The sequence below is a fragment of the Tubulanus polymorphus genome, chromosome 6, assembly GCF_964204645.1.
Source record: "Tubulanus polymorphus chromosome 6, tnTubPoly1.2, whole genome shotgun sequence".
NCBI classification, from domain to species: Eukaryota; Metazoa; Nemertea; class Palaeonemertea; order Tubulaniformes; family Tubulanidae; genus Tubulanus; species Tubulanus polymorphus.
The window spans coordinates 12,479,844-12,499,748 of record NC_134030.1 but is presented as its reverse complement, the minus strand read 5'-3'; the positions used below and the strand labels follow the sequence as shown (position 1 = coordinate 12,499,748).

The 19,905-nt window shown below is 38.2% G+C and overlaps 2 protein-coding genes across 4 annotated transcripts in view; both read right to left on the bottom strand.

Annotated features, from left to right (window-relative positions):
• LOC141906662 (peroxisomal carnitine O-octanoyltransferase-like) overlaps nucleotides 1–114 on the bottom strand; it is a 57,014-nt gene extending 56,900 nt beyond the window's left edge. For all 3 annotated transcript variants that reach the window (XM_074795942.1, XM_074795943.1, XM_074795945.1), the window contains exon 1: nucleotides 13–114. The gene's annotated coding sequence lies outside the window, so the exon portion shown is untranslated. The remainder of the gene's footprint in view (nucleotides 1–12) is intronic.
• Nucleotides 115–3,387: 3,273 nt separating this feature from the next.
• LOC141907748 (uncharacterized) lies at nucleotides 3,388–18,697 on the bottom strand. Its single transcript, XM_074797489.1, has 8 exons — nucleotides 18,653–18,697; nucleotides 14,381–14,618; nucleotides 13,640–13,753; nucleotides 12,328–13,152; nucleotides 11,562–11,780; nucleotides 9,450–9,607; nucleotides 5,510–5,703; nucleotides 3,388–4,230 (listed from the first exon to the last, which is right to left on the bottom strand). The coding sequence occupies exons 1-8, from the start codon at nucleotides 18,695–18,697 to the stop codon at nucleotides 3,471–3,473; spliced, it is 2,553 nt and encodes an 850-aa protein (XP_074653590.1). The 3' UTR covers nucleotides 3,388–3,470.
• Nucleotides 18,698–19,905: the final 1,208 nt, after the last annotated feature.

Below are 19,905 nucleotides of genomic sequence, written 5' to 3'. Positions count from 1 at the left end.
TAAGTGACTTACCGGGATTGAACGAATTTGAAATAAATTCCCCTGCCTATTTGAACGATCTGAACGACGACGATGGCACGTCCACCATTTTTTGATCATGTGATGTGACCGAGAAAAAGGGGTTCGAAACCCGATTTAAATAACATCTCCTTTTTCGATGAATGAGTTGGAATATTTCACTCGTATATTATCAATCGTCATATTTATTGAATTATCGTTAGAAAATATCAAAAACAGTTATCGAAAGTAAAAAGTTCTCTTCCAGAGTTCACCCAGTCCTTGTAGCATCCTGATCCCCGTCAAGGGGCTGTCCATAAAGACGTCTACACAAAATGGAAAATCTGACCCCCTCTCCCCCTATGCTTACATAAAATCCATATCCTTCGACCCCTTACCCCCTTGTCCGACGGACAGTGGACCTTAAGTTTCACACTTGATAAAGATTTGATCAGCATATAAAATCTTAACTTTTGTTAGGCAAACGCATTTAACCTGGTATTATAATCATAACTTGAAAAGTTCTGGTATCTAATGTCTTTCAACCTGACTTGAGAGCATTCAGGGTGGCCTAGCTCAGTCAGTTTTGGAAGTAGGCCTACATACTTGATAAAAGTCTTATTATGAACAGAAAGGACCTAAAACATCATTTTTAATCCATTTGAAACTGTATTGAAGGAGGATATCCAAAAAGTTTCCACTGAAAGGGATTAAAAAGGGAAAATTGACTCCATGATTTGAAAGTTTAACAATATATTTCCATGCCTACATACCAAACTTCAGTTAGTAGTAAGGTTAATAAAATATACTTTTATCCACAAAATATGTCCCTAACTATTGAACGATGTCCCTTGGTCCGATGGACATCCATATCAGAGGAACCCCCTCCGCCTTGTCCAAAAAATCTACCCCCCCCCTACAGCGTGGATGTCTTTTATTATGGACGGCCCCCAACCCTAAAGCAGTAAGGCCTAATCTTACCTTGTCTGTGTGGGTTAGTTTCACGATCGGATAGCCCATTTTCACAAACCAAAGAAGCCCATCTGATTATAGGCCTAAAAGCTTGTCAACGATAAGGCACCGTAACTAACTACGACCCTAGTGAACTCACTTACGTATTTTGACACATGTTGACCCCCCTCCCCCAGTATCCTAGGTAAACATATATATATATATATATATATTCCTTAGATATATAGATTGATTAAGTCCCTGCGAATTGCGAATCGTTTACCTAGGCTAAATCTTGTGGAAATATCCGAGGCATGAGACTAACTATTTTCTAGAATGTACAATGTAGAATTTTATTCATCATTAAATATATCTTTACACATGTATATTAGTGTTCAGTAACAAGTGCTATCAAGGCTTGTGTAGTAGGCCGCCTAAATTGTAAATACAGATGTCACCAGTACCAGAAATGAACAAAGAAAGAAATGTACATGCATATTATATTAAATACAAAGCATAAGTAGGTATAAAATTTAAAATCAATGTTGAATAGATTCTCTTTTAACTAAGCAGAAAAGCCTACAGTATAACTCACTTAATTCGGATCGGTTTTTTCACTCATTTCGGACTCAAATTCCTGTCCCCCTGAGGTTAATTCTATTCAAATGAGAGCACATAATTCGGATTTTGTTTGATTCAGTCGAAATTTCCAGTGAATTAAGCGAATTAAGTGAGTTCTACTGTACAAATATATTCTGATTGATAACGCCAGAAATATTTCAGATTTATGTCCAGAAACGATACTTCACAGAAATCTTTTATTAGGCCATTCCAAATTAATTTTCTGTTCGCCGTAACACCCACCCACGTTTACAAGGTGAGTCGGTAGGTAGGTAGAAAATCTTTTCTACAAAATTATAGGGCAAAAAATATGTTGGGAAACATTACGAATCTTATCATCTTTACATGAAAAACAATGACACAAATCAGCGTTGTGCACAGGAAATTAGTCGAAAAAAATAAACAATATATTGAATATATACACGTTATAACATTCTCAGCAGACATAATTTCAGTGCCTGCTTCCACAATGATTTCCAGGAATATTCTCTCCAAACATTGCCATTCAAAGAATAACCAAATTTATTTCTGCAGAAAATTTCAGGAATTCAGACCTTTTCAAAATTCTATGGTTTAATTGGATTTTCTTCAATACAATTTCAGAAAAACCAGGAAATTGTCAGTCAAAATAGCAATTAGTCAAAGGGCTACTTTATGGCATGGAAATACTGTCAAAATTAAAATAGCATTTTGACGCGTCAATCGACGCACCCCCTTTTCGAGATAACTTCTCAAGTTACTATGTAATCAATGTTCACGATTTTTCTTGACAATTTGACTAGCCTTTTACCTCTAAATGATTCATTTAGAGCCTGGAAAACGTCTCTAAAACCTCCAATTTAAAAAAAAGGTTTTTGGGGGAGGCCCACCAAACACCAGACATTGTGCTTGGTTGCTGGATTGATGCTAATTCGAACCCCCTATGAAAAATCCTGGGGATGCCTATGAAAATGCAGGAAATTGCACAATTATGCACATCGAATTTGAAATACATGTAGTCTGACTAGTTAACCCCCAGATCCCCCACCCTCCGTTCGCGCCTAATACAAGACAATCCCTAGATCCGCCCCTGCGAAGGACAGGCAGAGCAACCAGAAGAGAAAAAAAACCAATAGATGCTTATAAAATGTATTATGAATAATGATTAAATTTTGAATAAAGTGAATGCTATTTTAATTTTGACAGTATTTCCATGCCATACTACTTCTGTACTACTACTTCTGTACCTATTTTACATTGTTCACGCTACTTAACCCTTTCAGTGCTGACTAATTAATACCCTATAGTGCTGGAGAAAATTTGAAAATTCTAAAAAATTCCACCCTAGTGTGTTGAACAATGGGAATACCACTATAGTGCGTCTACACCGCAGTGCGGTGTATCGTTAGTTACTAGTATTTCACTATGTTTGACACTTGCTGCCATTTTTCAATAGAGATAATTACAAATTACTAATTACATCAATACGGTGTACTAGCAAAATCCATCACTGATTTATACACCGCACTGCGGTGTAGACGCACTGAAAGGGTTAAGTAAGCTTGGGCTAAAATGAATTGATACCTTGTGTCTCATCTGTGCTAGCTTAAAAATTGATCCAGTCCATCAATTTCTGTGAAAGAGGTAGAATCAACTGGTATATTGGGGAGGGGGGGAGAGGATTTACTGAACTCAATTCTTTGGGAAATTTATTCTCCAATCTGAATTTTCGTCCATCAGAACATATTGGAATTACATTACAACAGTCAAAACCAAAGAACAAATAACAAAGAATTGATTCTGGACTAATTTACAAATTGAGGTGCAGTACGAATTGGAGATATCAGCCATTTGTAACAACATCCATAAATGTGTACATATGTACCAGTATTCTAAGGATGGTCCCTTAGAATGGACATCCTTCATTTTCTTATCAGAGTTTGCTGAATGCGAGATATATTAGCATCTAAACTTTCTAAGTTTTCTCGAAATGAACGATCATCGCTTGACCGTATTGTTGAAACTGATGTGACTGTTAAATCAGAAATCACCGATTCATCATCAAATGTTGTATCGGCTGCAACACGACTACCATCATCCTGATGGCCATTGTAGAAACGGTCAACAGGATATTTACGAAAATATTCTGTGACACTATAGCGACATGAATTAGCTGAAGCTTGCGAAATATCTGCATTAGAACCAGTCAGTTTCTGATTGTTAGGAATTGCCTGTGACAATTCTGAATGACCTCCACTTACTTCCGTACCACTATCTGATGCAGAGGATTTTGACCGACATGATTTGGCACCCCGTTCCTCGTTAAACATGGCTGCTTTCATTTTCAGGTCGATTATTGTTTGCTTATAACGAGCACTGGGGCTTATCTTAGGTGTTGCGTTATCGTTAGATGGTATTTCTCGTAATGGGCTAATGACATCTCGACTTCTGCCAGGTGGTGATGAAGATTTCTGTTGTTTTAATTGAAAATAATCGGCCGCATTAAAGATTGGACTACTGCTGTGGATGGATCTTTTAGAGGACCCACTAGTATTTCTGTTGAACTCCTCCAATGCTTCCCGAGTCAGTGGTCCGGGTATCGGGGCTTGGTTTTCCGGCTGTGGTTCCAATAATTGACTATCATTTCCTTCAGGTGCAACTCCAAATTTACCTTTACAGCTCCTGAAATTACAGTAATACCATTTGAATAAAATCAACAATCACAGAGCACAATTACAATCACATTTTCTTGGTACAGTCAACCTCGGTTAATCCGTATCACTAGGGACTGAGCTTTTTAGTACGGATTAAGTGATATACGGACAACAGATAATTCGGAATTGATAAAAATTAACTATTACCCGTACAAACTATGATTTAAGTGCACAATCCGTATAATTTATAATTGCTGGTTTAGTTATCTCTCAAACCGTGGACGACAACTACAGTAGAACCATGTTCTAACGATCCATCCGAGGGGGGGATAAAAAGTTCATAGTAACCGATGGTTCATCAGATCCATTTGACATTATTAATACATAAAAAGAAAACATCCCCTGGTGTGATGAAACAAACCAACTGATTTCAGTAGAGTAGGACTATTTGAAGCCTTCGTGTGTCTAGTACAGATAACTCACAGACCATGTTCTTGAGGGCGCTTCATCAAAGGTCTTTTACTGATTGACAGATAATAGCATCTGTACTGGTTATTTAGTAAAGCTTGAGACTTATATGACATTGATGGATTAACTTGAGTTTTCTTAGTTTTTCATATTTCCTACTGACTATATAAACCTCATTAGATTACAGATGTTTATACTTTTTTCACTTCAAGTGCATGTTCCCAACAGCTGATACAGATTACACATAAGGATTTACATATAAATTGGACAACGGGACCATTCATTTGTCTACGGAATAAGTGAAAATATGGATTATTGAGTACGAATTAGACACAGAATTTTAAAGGGAATAACGTTACTGAAAAACAGGACCAATTTACTTTTACGGAATAAGCACTTATATGGTTTAACCGGAGACGGATTAAGCGAGGTTGACTGTATAATAATGCCAAAAGTATTCGATGATGGGTGTCAAATATCATGATGGGATTTGACATCTTTCAAATTATCGGGTCGAATGGTAATACAGAGTTCGTACAGTTCAGGACAAGTGAAAAATTCCAGGAGTCATGTCAAGCAAAATGTTGGTAATGTACTAGGCCTATCTATAGCCGCAATCACACAAGCGTTTTTGGCCCTATATGGCCCATGTTAGATTTGGCTTGAACAATTGTTCGCACGGGTGACAAATGGTATTAAATACCAATCATGTGGGCAATGGTGAAATCGTCATTACAAACAGGTTTCATATTAAACCTAATATATTGTATCGACTGCCCAGAAACAAATGTCTGCACTGCAGAGATGTTTTACTGTATTTGAAGTTGGTGCATACATACTGTAACAATTCTTGTAATCTAGATAATTCAACATCTCGTTGGTTGATTGATGTTTTAAGAATATGTCCCTCACGTTCAGCAGCTTCCAGTTTAATTTTCTGCATTTCATTTCGATTGTTGGCAGCTTCAAGTTCCTTCTTCAAACGTGTCACCTCTTGTACCCAGTCGTGCCTTGTCTTCATGTGATCAGTATCCTAGAAACAAAATAAGTTCCACTGATGCATGAACATTTTTAAGCCAAAACTAATGGGGAATCTATCCCGTCAGATGGCGCCACTGAGATATCAGACGCACTCGATCAAAATTAGCTCATTTTCAAGGAACTTTGAACTCAATTTTTGGTCTTCCAATCCAAAAATTTGGCAAATCAAACATCGAAAAAAAACTCTGATTCTTTAGCATTCATGTGCCACAATCTTCATATATCATGCATAGAATTTAAAAAATTATTGTTAGATTTTAATTGAGTTTAAATCCAGTGTCGACGTCGTATTGCACACGAAATCCAGATTAAACATCCTAGGTCCATTGTTGCACATTCCGTATTGGTGGATCATTAAAATAAGGTATCCAGATAATATGAAAATCTAGATTCAATTGATCAGGATCTACTGTACTAAAGTATTTGAATGGGGGTTGGAATTACCCAGTAAAATAGAATTGGCTGTAGAGCAGCACCTCTCACAGTTTACAGTCATGAAAAGTTCTTTCCTTTGATTAGATTCTTAAATATGCCATCTAGCCATCATCATCATCATCATGAGAATGCAGATGGCACAAACATCCAACCACACACTTGCAACGACAAAAACAAATCAAACTATTTTTGTTTGGGAAATAGATTTGGGTCTAATTGTCTAATTTCTCTTCACATATCATTCAAAATCCGCGACATTTAGGATGGACAAGACATAGCCCACGATATTTTTGCATCACAGCCTAGGGGGTAGCATTCAGGCATTCCTCTATAACAGTTTAATCCACAAACACACACTCTGTCATGGCGTGTTCAAACTGCTGAGGTTAGGGAGGGCCATTCATTTATCACGTACACACGTTTTATGTCTGATGCATACAAGTCTGTACGGTGCAGCAGGGTCAAATGATTTGTTGTACGTACACTTAAGCCTGGCACAGATGATTAATTTCTTGTGATTTTAGCTAGCACGATTGAGAAATCGCTTGAAAATCGCAGCGCCTAGTCTGCGGGTTCACGGGACTGCAAATGGTTTTGGTTTTCGTGGCAAGCGATGAGTCACACATACATGTTTGATATTATGCGAAAAATAAATAATTTAGGTTAAATAATATGCGGAAAATCGTAGTGCCCGTGAAATCACTCATTAATGTGTGCAACAACTAGCGATGCAACGCGATGGGAAAATAATCCTTAAGCCAATCAGCAACCTCTGTTTCATCATGCAGTACACCCAAGATGGCGACGCTCATAAGGATTCATCGTCAAATGCCCGCCATTTTGGTATCATGTGATTAATATCGTTCTCAATAGTTGCATGTATGCACACACACAGTCGCTGGTTTTATCCAGCATTCGAAAATCGCACCCGATTAACAGGGTTCATGGTAGTCAGGCCTTGGTTAACTCATTGCCTGCCAAAAACGTACTGGTACGATCGACATCTCCCATCACTTGCCTGCCAAAACCGTACTGGAATGGTTGACTTGTTTCTAAACATTAATGATAGACGGCGAATTCATCACACAACACGCGTTAGTTGAATGCCTTTACTACTAAAACAAACTATCATCAGTCGTTCAATGCAGTGTGTTAGTGAAGTCATTTATTGAAATGGGGTTTGAACACGCATGAATGGGCATATTTTATGCAAAAACCCCCTCTGCACTGGTGATTGCTGCAGATTTTATCACTTTCAGAAGAAATGCTGCTTATTTTACATGAAAAAGCAAGACCAGATGAACAAAATAAAACAAATTTGATGATGATATCTCTTTTAAGTTTTGTTTAAGAAATCTCTGAAAAACACGGAAATCCTGGCAAAGCGCAGCATTTCCTGAAAAAAAGGCCTGGCAGGCAAAGAGTTAAAATCAAGACTTATCATCACCTTTGAAAAGAGAAAATCAATCCTTTTTGGTCTACCTTTGTCAGCAGTATGAGGTTGGTATTGAGCCAATTCATGTAAAATCGCGGTAATTTTTTTAATATGAGCATTTTTTTCATTGGTTCTCGGGTTAAACGACGTATAATCGATGCGATTGAAGACATGATGAACCTCCGTCAATGACATGGTCAACTTTGTTTAAATTCGATGAAAAACTGTTTTTGGTAGGAGAATTCTAAGCTCTTGCGTATAACATTGCAATGACCTCGATTAGGGGGGGGGGGGCGTCGTCTCTACGAGCAAATCTGATTGGTTGTTTTTGGGATATACGGGGAATTCTGGCGCAACTAAAATAATTATGGGAAAGAATGGCTAACGTTTCATTGGACTAGGTGCCGTATATGTGTGAATTTTAAATGCTCATTGCTGGTGAGAATATAATTATTTCACATATCGCCATAGGTATTGTTTCATTTTAATACCCGGTGATTGTGTTGATTGAGATTGGAGTGAAGCGAACGTTCACTACACAAGGCCTCCACGTGCGCGGGAGTGCTAAACATTAGACTGTTGCACACACAAACACGCAGTCATACTATACTAGACTACTATATGGTGATGCTGTAACGCTGCTTGGCTCGTGCACGTTTGGTAATTATGATAACAGGCTGAATAATCGCCTTAGCAGAGGATGAGCGCTGTGTTTTGTGTTTGATAGAATTTGTAATGAATTGTAATTTCTTGTGACCTGAAAATACTAAGCACCAGACTAGAGGTATACTGCTTGGACCGTGCACGTTTGGTATGGTAACAGGCTGAATAATCGTCATAGCATAGGTATAGGTCGTGGTCTGAATATTGTAGTGGTAAATTCCAGGATTTAAAACGATCTTATGCTACGCCTCGGTGTATTAGCTTCCGCGGCCATACATTGGAAGAGGTTTCGTTTCCAAGACTCAATATTCAGCCACCCTCTGATATGTGACATCGTATGAATTTTATTTTAATACTTTTTCATATTGTGAAAAATATTTTTTTGAAAATATAAAATAGTTTCCCTGCCACGCCTACCTGTACCCTACGAAATTTTGGATGCAGACCATAAACAAATGTTTATCTTCGGTCTTATTTGACTACAAAATGATTCTTTAAGAAAGATACAATACAATATAAACTTCTAGAACTTTGAAGTCACAAATTAAAAAGATTTCTCAGCAATGCCCTTACTCCAAACAACCTCTAGCTTTCAAGGTAAACCACACTTTGCCCATGGGCAATTTATTTAATCAAATGCACAAACCATCAACAACTGTCACGCCGAAACTTGAGTCTATACAGGCCTGTACCCAGGGGAACGCACCCCCCAACCCACAAAATTTTGAGTTTCACTATTTTTTGTCGAAGAAAATTTCGTGCTCACATACATATAACTATGATATAGATATAGACACAGTTATCAAATAATTTGCCAGTCTTCATAAACGAAGGATGAAACTCCAGTGTATGTTGTTGGACTAATAGACCTAATAAAAACTTATTCCAAAAATGTTGATTCCAAAAATGTTTTGAGGATTAATCACATTTTCTTAAGTGACATTTTTATATGAAATATTCACTAAAATTTGGCCGAACATGCAATTCTATTTTCAAAATTGTTTCGGGGAGGTTCCCTAAACCACCCTAAAGGAGCTTCTGAAGGATCCCCCAAAATTATTTCTGAAAATTCAATTGCCTGAGATGCGTTTTGGGGCCACCTCACGGTCTCATTCACAGAAGCAGTATTCTACTGAGTAGTATCTTCAAATCATCGATTGTTGTGAGAAAATGGATCTACAACTCAATGCAGATTGTCTATTTACCTTTTGATTCAACAGCAACAGTAAATGCTGTCGCTCAGTTGTCAACTTCTCATTAGACTTTTCGATGACATATATCTGATCTGAAAACTTCTGCAATTTAGCTTGCTCATCTTGAAGCTGCTCTCGCAGGTTGGCATTTTCTGTTTGCAAATGGATCACTAGAAAATATTAAAAGAATTCATTGCATCTATTCTAAAGGAAGTCTCAACATTAATCAGCCTATCATGTATGAATTTCAAGACCATAATTTGAGCTCTTCATTCAAGCCAAATTCTATTTCCCTTACATCTAGACAGACAAGAGGACTATAAGGTCCATATAGTTGAAGACTGATATGTTTGAAAATAACTTGTTGTAGATGAGGAAAGTCTGCAACCAGAACAGAAAATCAATTGAGTGACATTTTAAAATGCACTTGTCCAACAAGAAATCTTCCGGTGCAAGCAATATTCTTTTTGATCCGATCAGTCAAAACCACGAAGTACGCAGTTTTTTATGAAGTACTTTTGAACGAATCAGTTCGCGAGCACCAACGAGGAGTGACAGTGACAGGTAAACACTTCATTGCCGAGTAAAACTGATAGAAAACACTTGCTGACAGGGGAGCCCTTCACCCCTTACCATAACTTTATGCGTTATGGGCACTGTGGTGTCATAACGTATCAGGCATCACGCTGTAAAAATTCTTTTATGTCCGATTTAAACGTATTAGGAAAAAAAGTTGCCGATTCAAGGTCATTGACAAGCGGCGAAGCTCGGCCGCGAATGGGGGGAGCTCGAGGGGGTATCCCTCTCTTTAATTCTTAATTACCTGTCCCGAAATGGTGTGATTTCAGTGAAAACAGCACGGTAATTTCGGCTTCTTATGATCTCCTTACTTACGACGCCAGTGACGTAGTTTAATATTAATCATATCACGCCGGCCAAGATATTTTAAAAAGCGTAAGGCCATCCAAAAATAATGGTCTGTTTGCCGCAACCCGACCAACCCAATTTCAAAAGTACTGAGTGAAAACTTTTTCCTGGGATTCATTGAAATAAATCTTATTTTTTACGAAAACGGCCAACCGACTGACCGCCCCACTGAGCTACGTATGTTTGATGTCAAGTGTGCATTGTGTGAAAACAAGCTTAGACGTGTGGCCTAGTTTAAGTTTTCCGGGAAACTGGCAGTGTTCCAATAAGCTGCCATTCATTCTTAGTGACTATGGCTGGTAACGTGAAAGCGCGCATATATACAATGTACTGTTTCATTTTGCACACAGAGATGACGCTCTAGCGGCAGTAAAGGCCTACAGTCGAACTATATTAAACTTCAATTAGGCCTACGTCATTGTAGAGAACATGTTTGCATTCTAACGATGGTTTCAACATCATAACAAATAGAAATAATTTTTTTTAAACAAGAGTTAATTGGGAATTTTTTTGTCAAATTGGGAAAATTTAATTAGCTTTGGATTGGGAATATGTCCGGTTACCGGACATGAATACAGCCCGGGGTGATGCCTGTGTATTATAAGCATTTTCTCATCTGATCATCAGTTCTATTAAATAAAATACAGCGTTATGGGACTATGGCAGTCGAGATACTACGAGTGTTGACGACAGGGGTTAGATTTTGAGGCGCGCCTATGCGCACGTAAAATATCTCGTAGAAGTGCTACTCACAGCGCACCTAAGTCTTATTCAAAAGCGCGCGCAAAATTGTAGAAAGTTTATTGATTTCCCGAAACCTTGGTGCATAGTAGAAAGTTCATTGATTTCCCAATAACTTGTAAAATAGAAAGTAAGTATAAGTGTAAGTAGGAAATAGCGTTTCCAAGTACCTAGTTCAAAATTTTTCTGGGGGAGGGCCCCAGACCCCCCCACGAAGGACTTCGCCCCTACGGCACTCGTTTCGTCACATTAACAAAATTCCAGTTGAGCACCTAAACAAATCTAGTTGCTCAATTAGTAGAGCACCTACAATTTTTAGAATCTAACCCCTGTGACGGCAAGTATTTTTACTAGATACAGTGACTATATATGATAAAGTCTAGATTCTGTCTATGAATGGACAGATGAAACTATGCAGCAGACACTATAATTACCATGATCAAGTTTTATACATACACTCAAATGCAGGATCACATCCAGTCTTCTCAATTCGTTCCTTCTCCTTTAATTGTTGATTGACAATACGAAGTCTACGACGTAACTGAACATTTTCATCCCTTATTGGATCAATTGCACGCTCTACCTCGGCTTGAAAATTGATGGCACTTTTCACCGGTGAAAGCATTGAAGCCGTACTTTCCACTTGTTCGATTATGCGATTCACTTCCGCATCACCTGTTAAATCAGAAATTTAATGAAACTTCAACAAATTCGATTACATGTATCTACTGTATATTATTGATCGTGGTAACAGCCCGATTTAACTCAGTGGTATTGTATGTATCCTGGTGATTTATTGCACACTGAGCTATTTGCTTGAACTGGTGCAACGGCTATTTCGTTTGACGAAAACAATTACGCGGACCCCAATAAATTCTAAAAACATTTATCAGACATATGCTGCAATAGTGAGTTAAAGCAACTGGGTATGTACACATTCGCAGTAGCCCAGTTAGTACAGCACTAGACTGACACACTAAAGATCAGGGTTCGGTCTCATGAAAAGTTTGAGCTCAAATCAGTTAAGTTAGAATGTTTGTCCTCATTGAAAACATGAAGTAACCAATAGCAATTACACCAATAATTTGAGTTAAACTTTTTCGTGAAACTGGGCCCAGAGTTCCGCCTCCCATGTAGGAATACAATTTCTTCAAAAACTGCTCTTGTTTTCGTGGGTTTCAGCTAGCATAATTAACCATTTTCAATCATTAGGATTACATACCAGGCTTGTTGACAGTAGCTCTTAGTTCTTGAATCAAGTACTTCAAGGTGTGGTATTGCCCACGTACTTCAGCACAGCTCTTAGAGGACGACTGTACCACAGGAGCATTATCAATCTCAGAATTATTATTATTTGATGGGAGAATAGTCGAATGGTTGTCACCTTCATAGCACAATGTTGTATCTGCATCTTCAAATTCGTTGTAAGGGAGCTGCAAAATCTTTGAAGGGTCCTCAACCTCAACTACTGGTGGTGCTAAATCTTTCGTACCGGTACTGTAGATAATATTTTCTATATTACTGTTAGCTTCCATATCAGAAGTAGTATTTCGCGAGTAATGCTGTTGTTTTGCGGCAGACACTGTTTTCTCGCTGATGACTGGTAAAGGCTGAATACCAGGAATTGTCACCATTACATCAGTATCGCGGACTGGTTGCTCCACTGGCACTGATTGTGGAAGTTTGTTTTCGAGCAATTGTGATTGGAAAAAGTCATGCATCATGCGTTCAAACTCAAAACCGTTCTCGCATTGAAATTTATCCCGGAAATATTTATCAGCCATAATTTTGAACGTTTCATGGTTGAGAGAAGGGAGTGCATCCTTCGCAGTTGGCAAGGTGGATTCCAAATGGGTCTGCGATGAGTTTGCAGTTTGAAGCCGAGATTCAGAATTTAGATAAGTTTCAATATTTTCAGCGACATTGTGCATAGCAGGATATAGATTGTCTTTTCTATCTGGAGTTGAAGTTGTTAATACTTGGTTGAATACAGTTTGATTGGGAATAACTTCTACATTCACGCAAGGTGATCTTGGTGTTACGACATCTACAAGAAATAATACAGTTGAATGAAACATTAGACAACATGTTAACAAAATCTAAAACAAGAGCCCCATGGGGCTTGACGCGGCAGCTTCACAAATTATAAAAGATCTCAAAGACGAGGGCTTCAATCAATTTCATACTTCGAATGCTCGACGAACAGGCTTTTAAATCATTTCCATGAATTTTTTGCAGTAACTTGAATTAAACGGAAATATCAAGATAAAGATTGCTTTTTTCAAAATTGTATATGAATGATGAAAACACACCATTTCAACGTGGTGTTTTAGCAGAATTTCAGAGGGGGATCCGTGTTTCAAGTAGTTAAAAAAGCCTGTCTCCACTTGAACCAAGAAATTTTCCCCGGAAATTTTTCATGAAAATCCGTCAAACGAAACGAACACACATTACATCATAGAACTCATGACCCACTCCATGCGTCACCAATACGCGAATAGGTGTGAAAAGAAAAAGGCTGGTAAATAGCTTACCTCGAATTGGCATTCTGTTGGTTTGTTTTCCAGCATTATTATCCTTGATAGTATCTCTACCTTGCTGTTCAGTTTTTGACATAACTTTCTTCTTTCTTTCCAGAGTTCGAACTCCTACCATGAAAAACAAAACAGCATCATAGGATAGCTATCAAGACGATACAAAAGGCATTTAAAAATTACCAAGGCGACTTGATTCTAACAAACTAGGGATGGTGGACGAAAAGTGAATGCAAAAGCCCTCTATCCAACTGAGCTGAAATGTCACTTATCCAGCTTGAATCTGGTCAACCCACTATTTCTTGCTATAATAGAAGCTATAGAGGTAGCTTCATTACAAATATATTTTGATTGACGGATCTTCTCATGAGACAATAAGACTCCATCTAAATAGTATCTGGAGTGCCCAGTAGCCTAGTTGTTAAACATTTCAGCAAAAGTTAACACAGTTATTCAATCAACTTGATCTACAGAGGCAAAAATTTCAATTCCCCTTGGGTATACACAAATTTGGCTAAAAAATGTTTAACACTCTTGCTGCTGTAAGTTATTGATTAATGCATTCCGCAGGTGCGATTTTTTTTCTGATCATTTATTTTTTGGCTTAAATTCTGGATTAGTTCATTTTTCATCCACCCGAGGCGCCACTGCACGGTGTTCAACTAATGAACGACGTTCGTCAACGGCACAACGCTGGAGATCTAAAATGAAACGAAACTCAATAGCATATAAACCAATTACCTCTTGGAAAAGCTTGTTCTTTTGGCATCAATTCTGATAATATCTTAGCACAGCGATCTAGATCTTTATGAGCCTTGGCCACATCATTTTCCGAATCAGTCGAATAGAAGGAGTATTGGGCTTCTTTAAACTTCTTCTTCGTACCTACGATGTTACCAGTATTGCAACCAGTAGAATTTGCTAATCCACTGGATTTGGATTTGCAGCCGATTATCTTACTTCCCTTCTTTTTAGGTCCCTGTAAAAAATAAAAGCAATCATCTTCTTAAACGAGATAAAATGGAATTTTTCGCTCAACTTCTATTCAACTTCGGTGTCAACCTGTAGTCAGGAGTGAGGACCCATGCCTTTTAAGTAACAATTTAGTCATCGCCCAATGAAAGGGTTGAAACATTCCCCAAAAGATGCCAGATTCCAGAAAAAAGTTGATAGGCTAGCTTCTATTTCTAAAATTAAAAAAGAAAAAGGGAGCAGGGGTCAGAAAAGACCTCCCTGACTCTCCAGGCCTGGCTAGGCCTAGGTAGGGCCTCTCTGGTCTACACACAGGAGTTGTAGGTAATGTAACTAGGGGTCCAGGGACACCATGCCCACTTGGGAAGTGGTTTCCAATGCTCAACAATCTAACAATTTCAATGTTCAACGCCACCTGGTGACCATATAAAAAACCCAATGACCTTAAAACTCACAATAATCATAGAACATGTCATAAACTACAACTTTGCAATTGATCATGTTAACAAAATATGTCTCGTTACCAATTTAATATGGAAATACTAAGTATTCTACTATTCAACGCCCCCTGGTGACCATATTCAAAACCCAATGACCTTAAAACTCACCATAATCATAGAAAATGTCATAAACTACAACTTTGCAATTGATCATGGTAACAAAATATGTCTCGTTACCAATTTAATATGGAAATACTAAGTATTCTACTATTCAACGCCCCCTGGTGACCATATTCAAAACCCAATGACCTTAAAACTCACCATAATCATAGAAAACGTCATAAACTACAACTTTGCAATTGATCATGGTAACAAAATATGCCTAGGTACCAATCTAATAAGGAAATACTAAGTTATTTACTATTCAACACCCCCTGGTGACCATATAGAATAACTAATGTCCTTAAAACTCACCACAATCATTGATGATGTCATGAGCTACAACTTTGCAATAAATTGTGGTAACAAAATATGCTTAGGTATCAATATGATGTGGAAAAACTTTGTCCCACCTACCACTGATGATACCAAGATGGCCGCCAATTGCGTCACAATTGGCCGATCAAAAATACCTGGCTCAGGTATAAGACAACCCTTTCCAAAGAATACCCATCAAAAATTGCAATGAGAAATGGCTAACCAGTAGGAAGCTACAGGACTCAGAATTTGGGCCAAAATTGACATTTTTGGGCACTAAAAAGGTCATAGGACGGCCATCTTGAGTCCGATCGATCCAATTTTTCTAATGGTGATGGGCCCTTGGGGGATTCAAATGTATATGAAAGATCAAGGTAATTGATTTAAGCGTCTTCAAAATTTCCCTCAAAAAGTGTAAAAAGTGCTGATTTTGACGAACAACAATGGCTGCCAGTCGACCATTTTGAATCGGAGAGGGCCAGTTTTTTGGCTGAAGATATGTCTAGGTAGACACATTTATAAACCAAATATCAAGACATTACCTTGAAGCGTCTTCAAAACTTCCCAAAATAACTGGATTCCGTCTACGGACGGATGAACGATGGACGAAAAGTGAACGCAATAGCCCGCTGGGACTAAAGTCCCAAGTGGGCTAAAAACGATAATCTGTTAATCCCGGTCATCCTTATTAGGCCTACCGAGATGATGCAATTTACCAGAGATGACATGAAATATAACATATTTATTTATTCCTTATCGATTTTAACACTTGATATCATATTATATCAGTAATAATACCTGCTTGAGTCATATTTCACATATTTTGTTGGATATTTTTGTTGAAAAATAACTTTTAACTTTACAGAGATGAGATCGTTGATTAATCAAATTCAATGAAATTTTATTGCTAACCGAGATGATGTATTTGAAGTCAATATTTTTTCTACAAAATATCCGGCAAAATATGTAAAATATGACTCTAGAAGGTATTTATTACTGATATAATATGATTTCAAGTGTAAAAACGGTTAAGAAATTAACAAAAAAAAAAGCTATACTTCATGTCATCTCGGTAGGCCTAAATTGTGTCATCTCGGTAATTAGGAGGACCCGTTAATCCAATGTCTATAGTATGGATTAACAAAAGATTATCGTTTTTACATTACCTACAACTCTGATACGAGCCCCTGTGGGTCTGGCTTATGTCTAGGCCTATTTCAACCTGACTTGAGAGCATTCCGGGTGGCCTAACTCAAGTCAGTTTTAGTAGTACATATGCCTACCTGATAAAAGTCTCATTAGGACCAGAAGGGACAGGCAGTCGACCTAAAATATCGTTTTTTAATCCACTTTAAACTGTATTGAAGGATATCCAAAGTCTGCATTGAGAGGGGTTCCTAAGAGAAAAGAGACTCCATGATTTGAAAGTTTAACAATATATCTCCACGCCTACCAACTGAAGTTTGGTACATAGGCATGGAAACATATTGTTAAAACTTTCAAATCATGGAGTCACTTCTCTTCATTTAACCCCTTTCAGTGAAGACTTTTTGGTTAGGCCTATCCTTCAATACAGTTTCAAATGGATTAAAAAATTATGATTTAGGTTGACTGCCTGTCCTTTCTGGTCCTATTAAGACCTTTATCAGGTATGTACTACCAAAAATTAGGAAGTTAGGCCACCTGGAATGCTCTCAAGTCATGTTGAAATAGACATTAGCCTTTAGTCAGTAACCATCTGATTATAAAACGAAGTGGATATTTAACCGTATACGGCAAAGCATTTACTTCCGCTATTTTACCCTACATTGTTACTATACATTATAGGCCTAGTGTAACAATAAAATCATTATATTGGGTTTAGGGTTAGGGTTTCGATAGGGTTAGTGTCGAGAGGAGGGTGAGAAGAGGGTCCAGAGGGTTCCGTTTTACCCCTAGGGATAGGATTAGGGTAGAAGGTGAGGTACTAATATAGATAGTTAAAACATTCGATTGGTTTTTCACCGAGCTCGGTGGTCAAGAAATATGACGCTGCGCTAGTAATTTACTGGCCCGGGTTCGAGTCTCGCTCTATTTTCTCGGCGCTATTGCACTTTCATACCCCCCTCCCAAAAATGTTTATTTCAGTATACTATAAATCAGGGAGGTCTGTAGATCTAACTCTGTTCTCTACTAGTACTCTACGCTTTCCTTGAATTTTCTAAGTGTCGCGCACCTCTGTGCGCATGCGCGGCGTAAATCAGCCAATCAGCGACGATGTACGGTAAAATAGCAGAAATAAATATTCAGCCGTACATGGTAAAATATCCACTGCTATTATAAAAAATTTACCACCAACGGCAACGAGTAGGTAACTTAACTAACTACCTAGCCCTAAGCCTGATTCTTTCTTCATTCATTGGCAAGCTAGTTCAAAAATTGAAACTGCTGTGAGATTAAGTCACACAAGTTCATATTTGGCATTCAATTATTGAATAAGACCGATAAATATCACACACCATAATGGTTTTAATCTACAATAACAACCGAATCGAATTTCTCCGCCGAATTTTTTTACTGTTTAAATACCCACATCGCGCGATCAGGACACTTTATTACCGAAAAAAAGCGGCAGCACTGTACATTCAATTAAATTTTCTATATTTACTCGGGCTACCAGCCTCGCTTGCCAGGGTTTGAACGCCTCCCGTCGCGTTGCGGTCACCGGAATTTTCACAAAAGCGAATTAAACCCAAGGGTTTCGCATGAAATAGAAAATCCATATAGCGAAACTGTTCTCGTTTCAGGTTTTGATGGTTCTTCCCATCTTCAATTTATCGAATGAGTTGCTCCCGACCAAAGGCCTTCCGGTGCGGACGCCGGGGTCCCGGCCTAGGGTTTTAATGACAGATTGATTTTTCTCAGATGCACATAGGACATACGGTGATTTTCTGCAAAGTGCTCAGTGGAAAAATAACTCAACAAATTGGATCGGTCGTCTAAAAATGGCTCACCACGCGGTCACGTCATCAACCAGAATAACAAAATTGAAATTTGTGTTCAACATTTGTATGTCAAAATATTCTTTCCGGTAACGCAATTTGTTTAAGTAGTTTGCTTCGCATGTTACTTTTTAGCGTCTTACCTCATCAGCATTTCCTTCACCATCGGTCCGCCGTGTTGAAGACATCGTTTTCTGCAAGCTGTGGTGTCGTAGGAACAACCACAGAAATGATTGTGACACTTGGCAGACTTTCTGGTAATCTTTTATCACGACACTTGTCAAATTGTTTGATCATTTAGCTTACTCAAAGAGTTAAGACTGATGGCTAATCAGTGCGACTAACGATCGTGTTCATTGAAAATATAAATCATCGGATTGATCAAATTAGCCTAATTGAACTGTTTGCGCAAACCAGGATTGAACACCGTGAATCATTGAATCTCACTCTACTCAAACATTGGGGTCAAACAATCGACTAACGGTGGGTAATTCATTGATTACAGTTGTGTTACGTTGTACTGGGAGCTCATCCTCACCAGGAACCCGGTGCGAAAACAAATTTTATCCTACTTCAAAATCGAAAAAGATTATCTGTACCGGTACTTGCAAAAGACTCAGGCCCGTAGCCAGTTCAACAAAATACTAAAAATATGTCCAAATGTCTTACCAAGAATCCGCCCATACAAAATTTGCTTCGGAAAGGGGTCAATTTTGGGAATAGGGTAGTACATGTAGTTTCTAATTGCAACGAAGACACATTTCCTTTATTCAAAATGAAACTACCTGGTAGCTATAGAGTTAGGCCCAGAATCTGAAATCCTCGTGATGATGAAGCATAGTTTTGAGATTTTGAAGTTTTTTAACTGTTTAATTAGATTCCAGCCAATCAATACAGTCAACCTCTCTTAATTCGTAGTCGATTAATTCGTATAACTACCTAATTCGTATGAAAATTAAAGGTCCCGAGTTTTTCCTTCGTTATTCCCTTTAATTACCATCGGATAATTCGTAATTTATGGTGGCTGATATGGGCCATAGCGTAAAATTCCTGGTATGTAAATGAGGGCGCCAGAACGCCAGAACGCCAAAACGAAAAAAACGTCCAATTTTTTTCTGAAAGTTCGTTTTGGCGCGCCAAAACAAAGAGAATTCCGTAACGAAATTTCATTCGGAAGCGATAAAGGGCCTCGAGTTGTCGCGTTCCAACTCGACAAGTCGCCATATTTATGTCGATATATCGCGATATATCGCGTCAAGTCGACATGAATATGTCGACATATCGTGACGTTTTCACGACAAATTTCGCTTTTTCGCCCATTTTCCACGGGACAAGCCGTCATTTGAAGACACGTCTAAATGTAAGATGAGGACGCCAGTGATATGACGACTGAGTT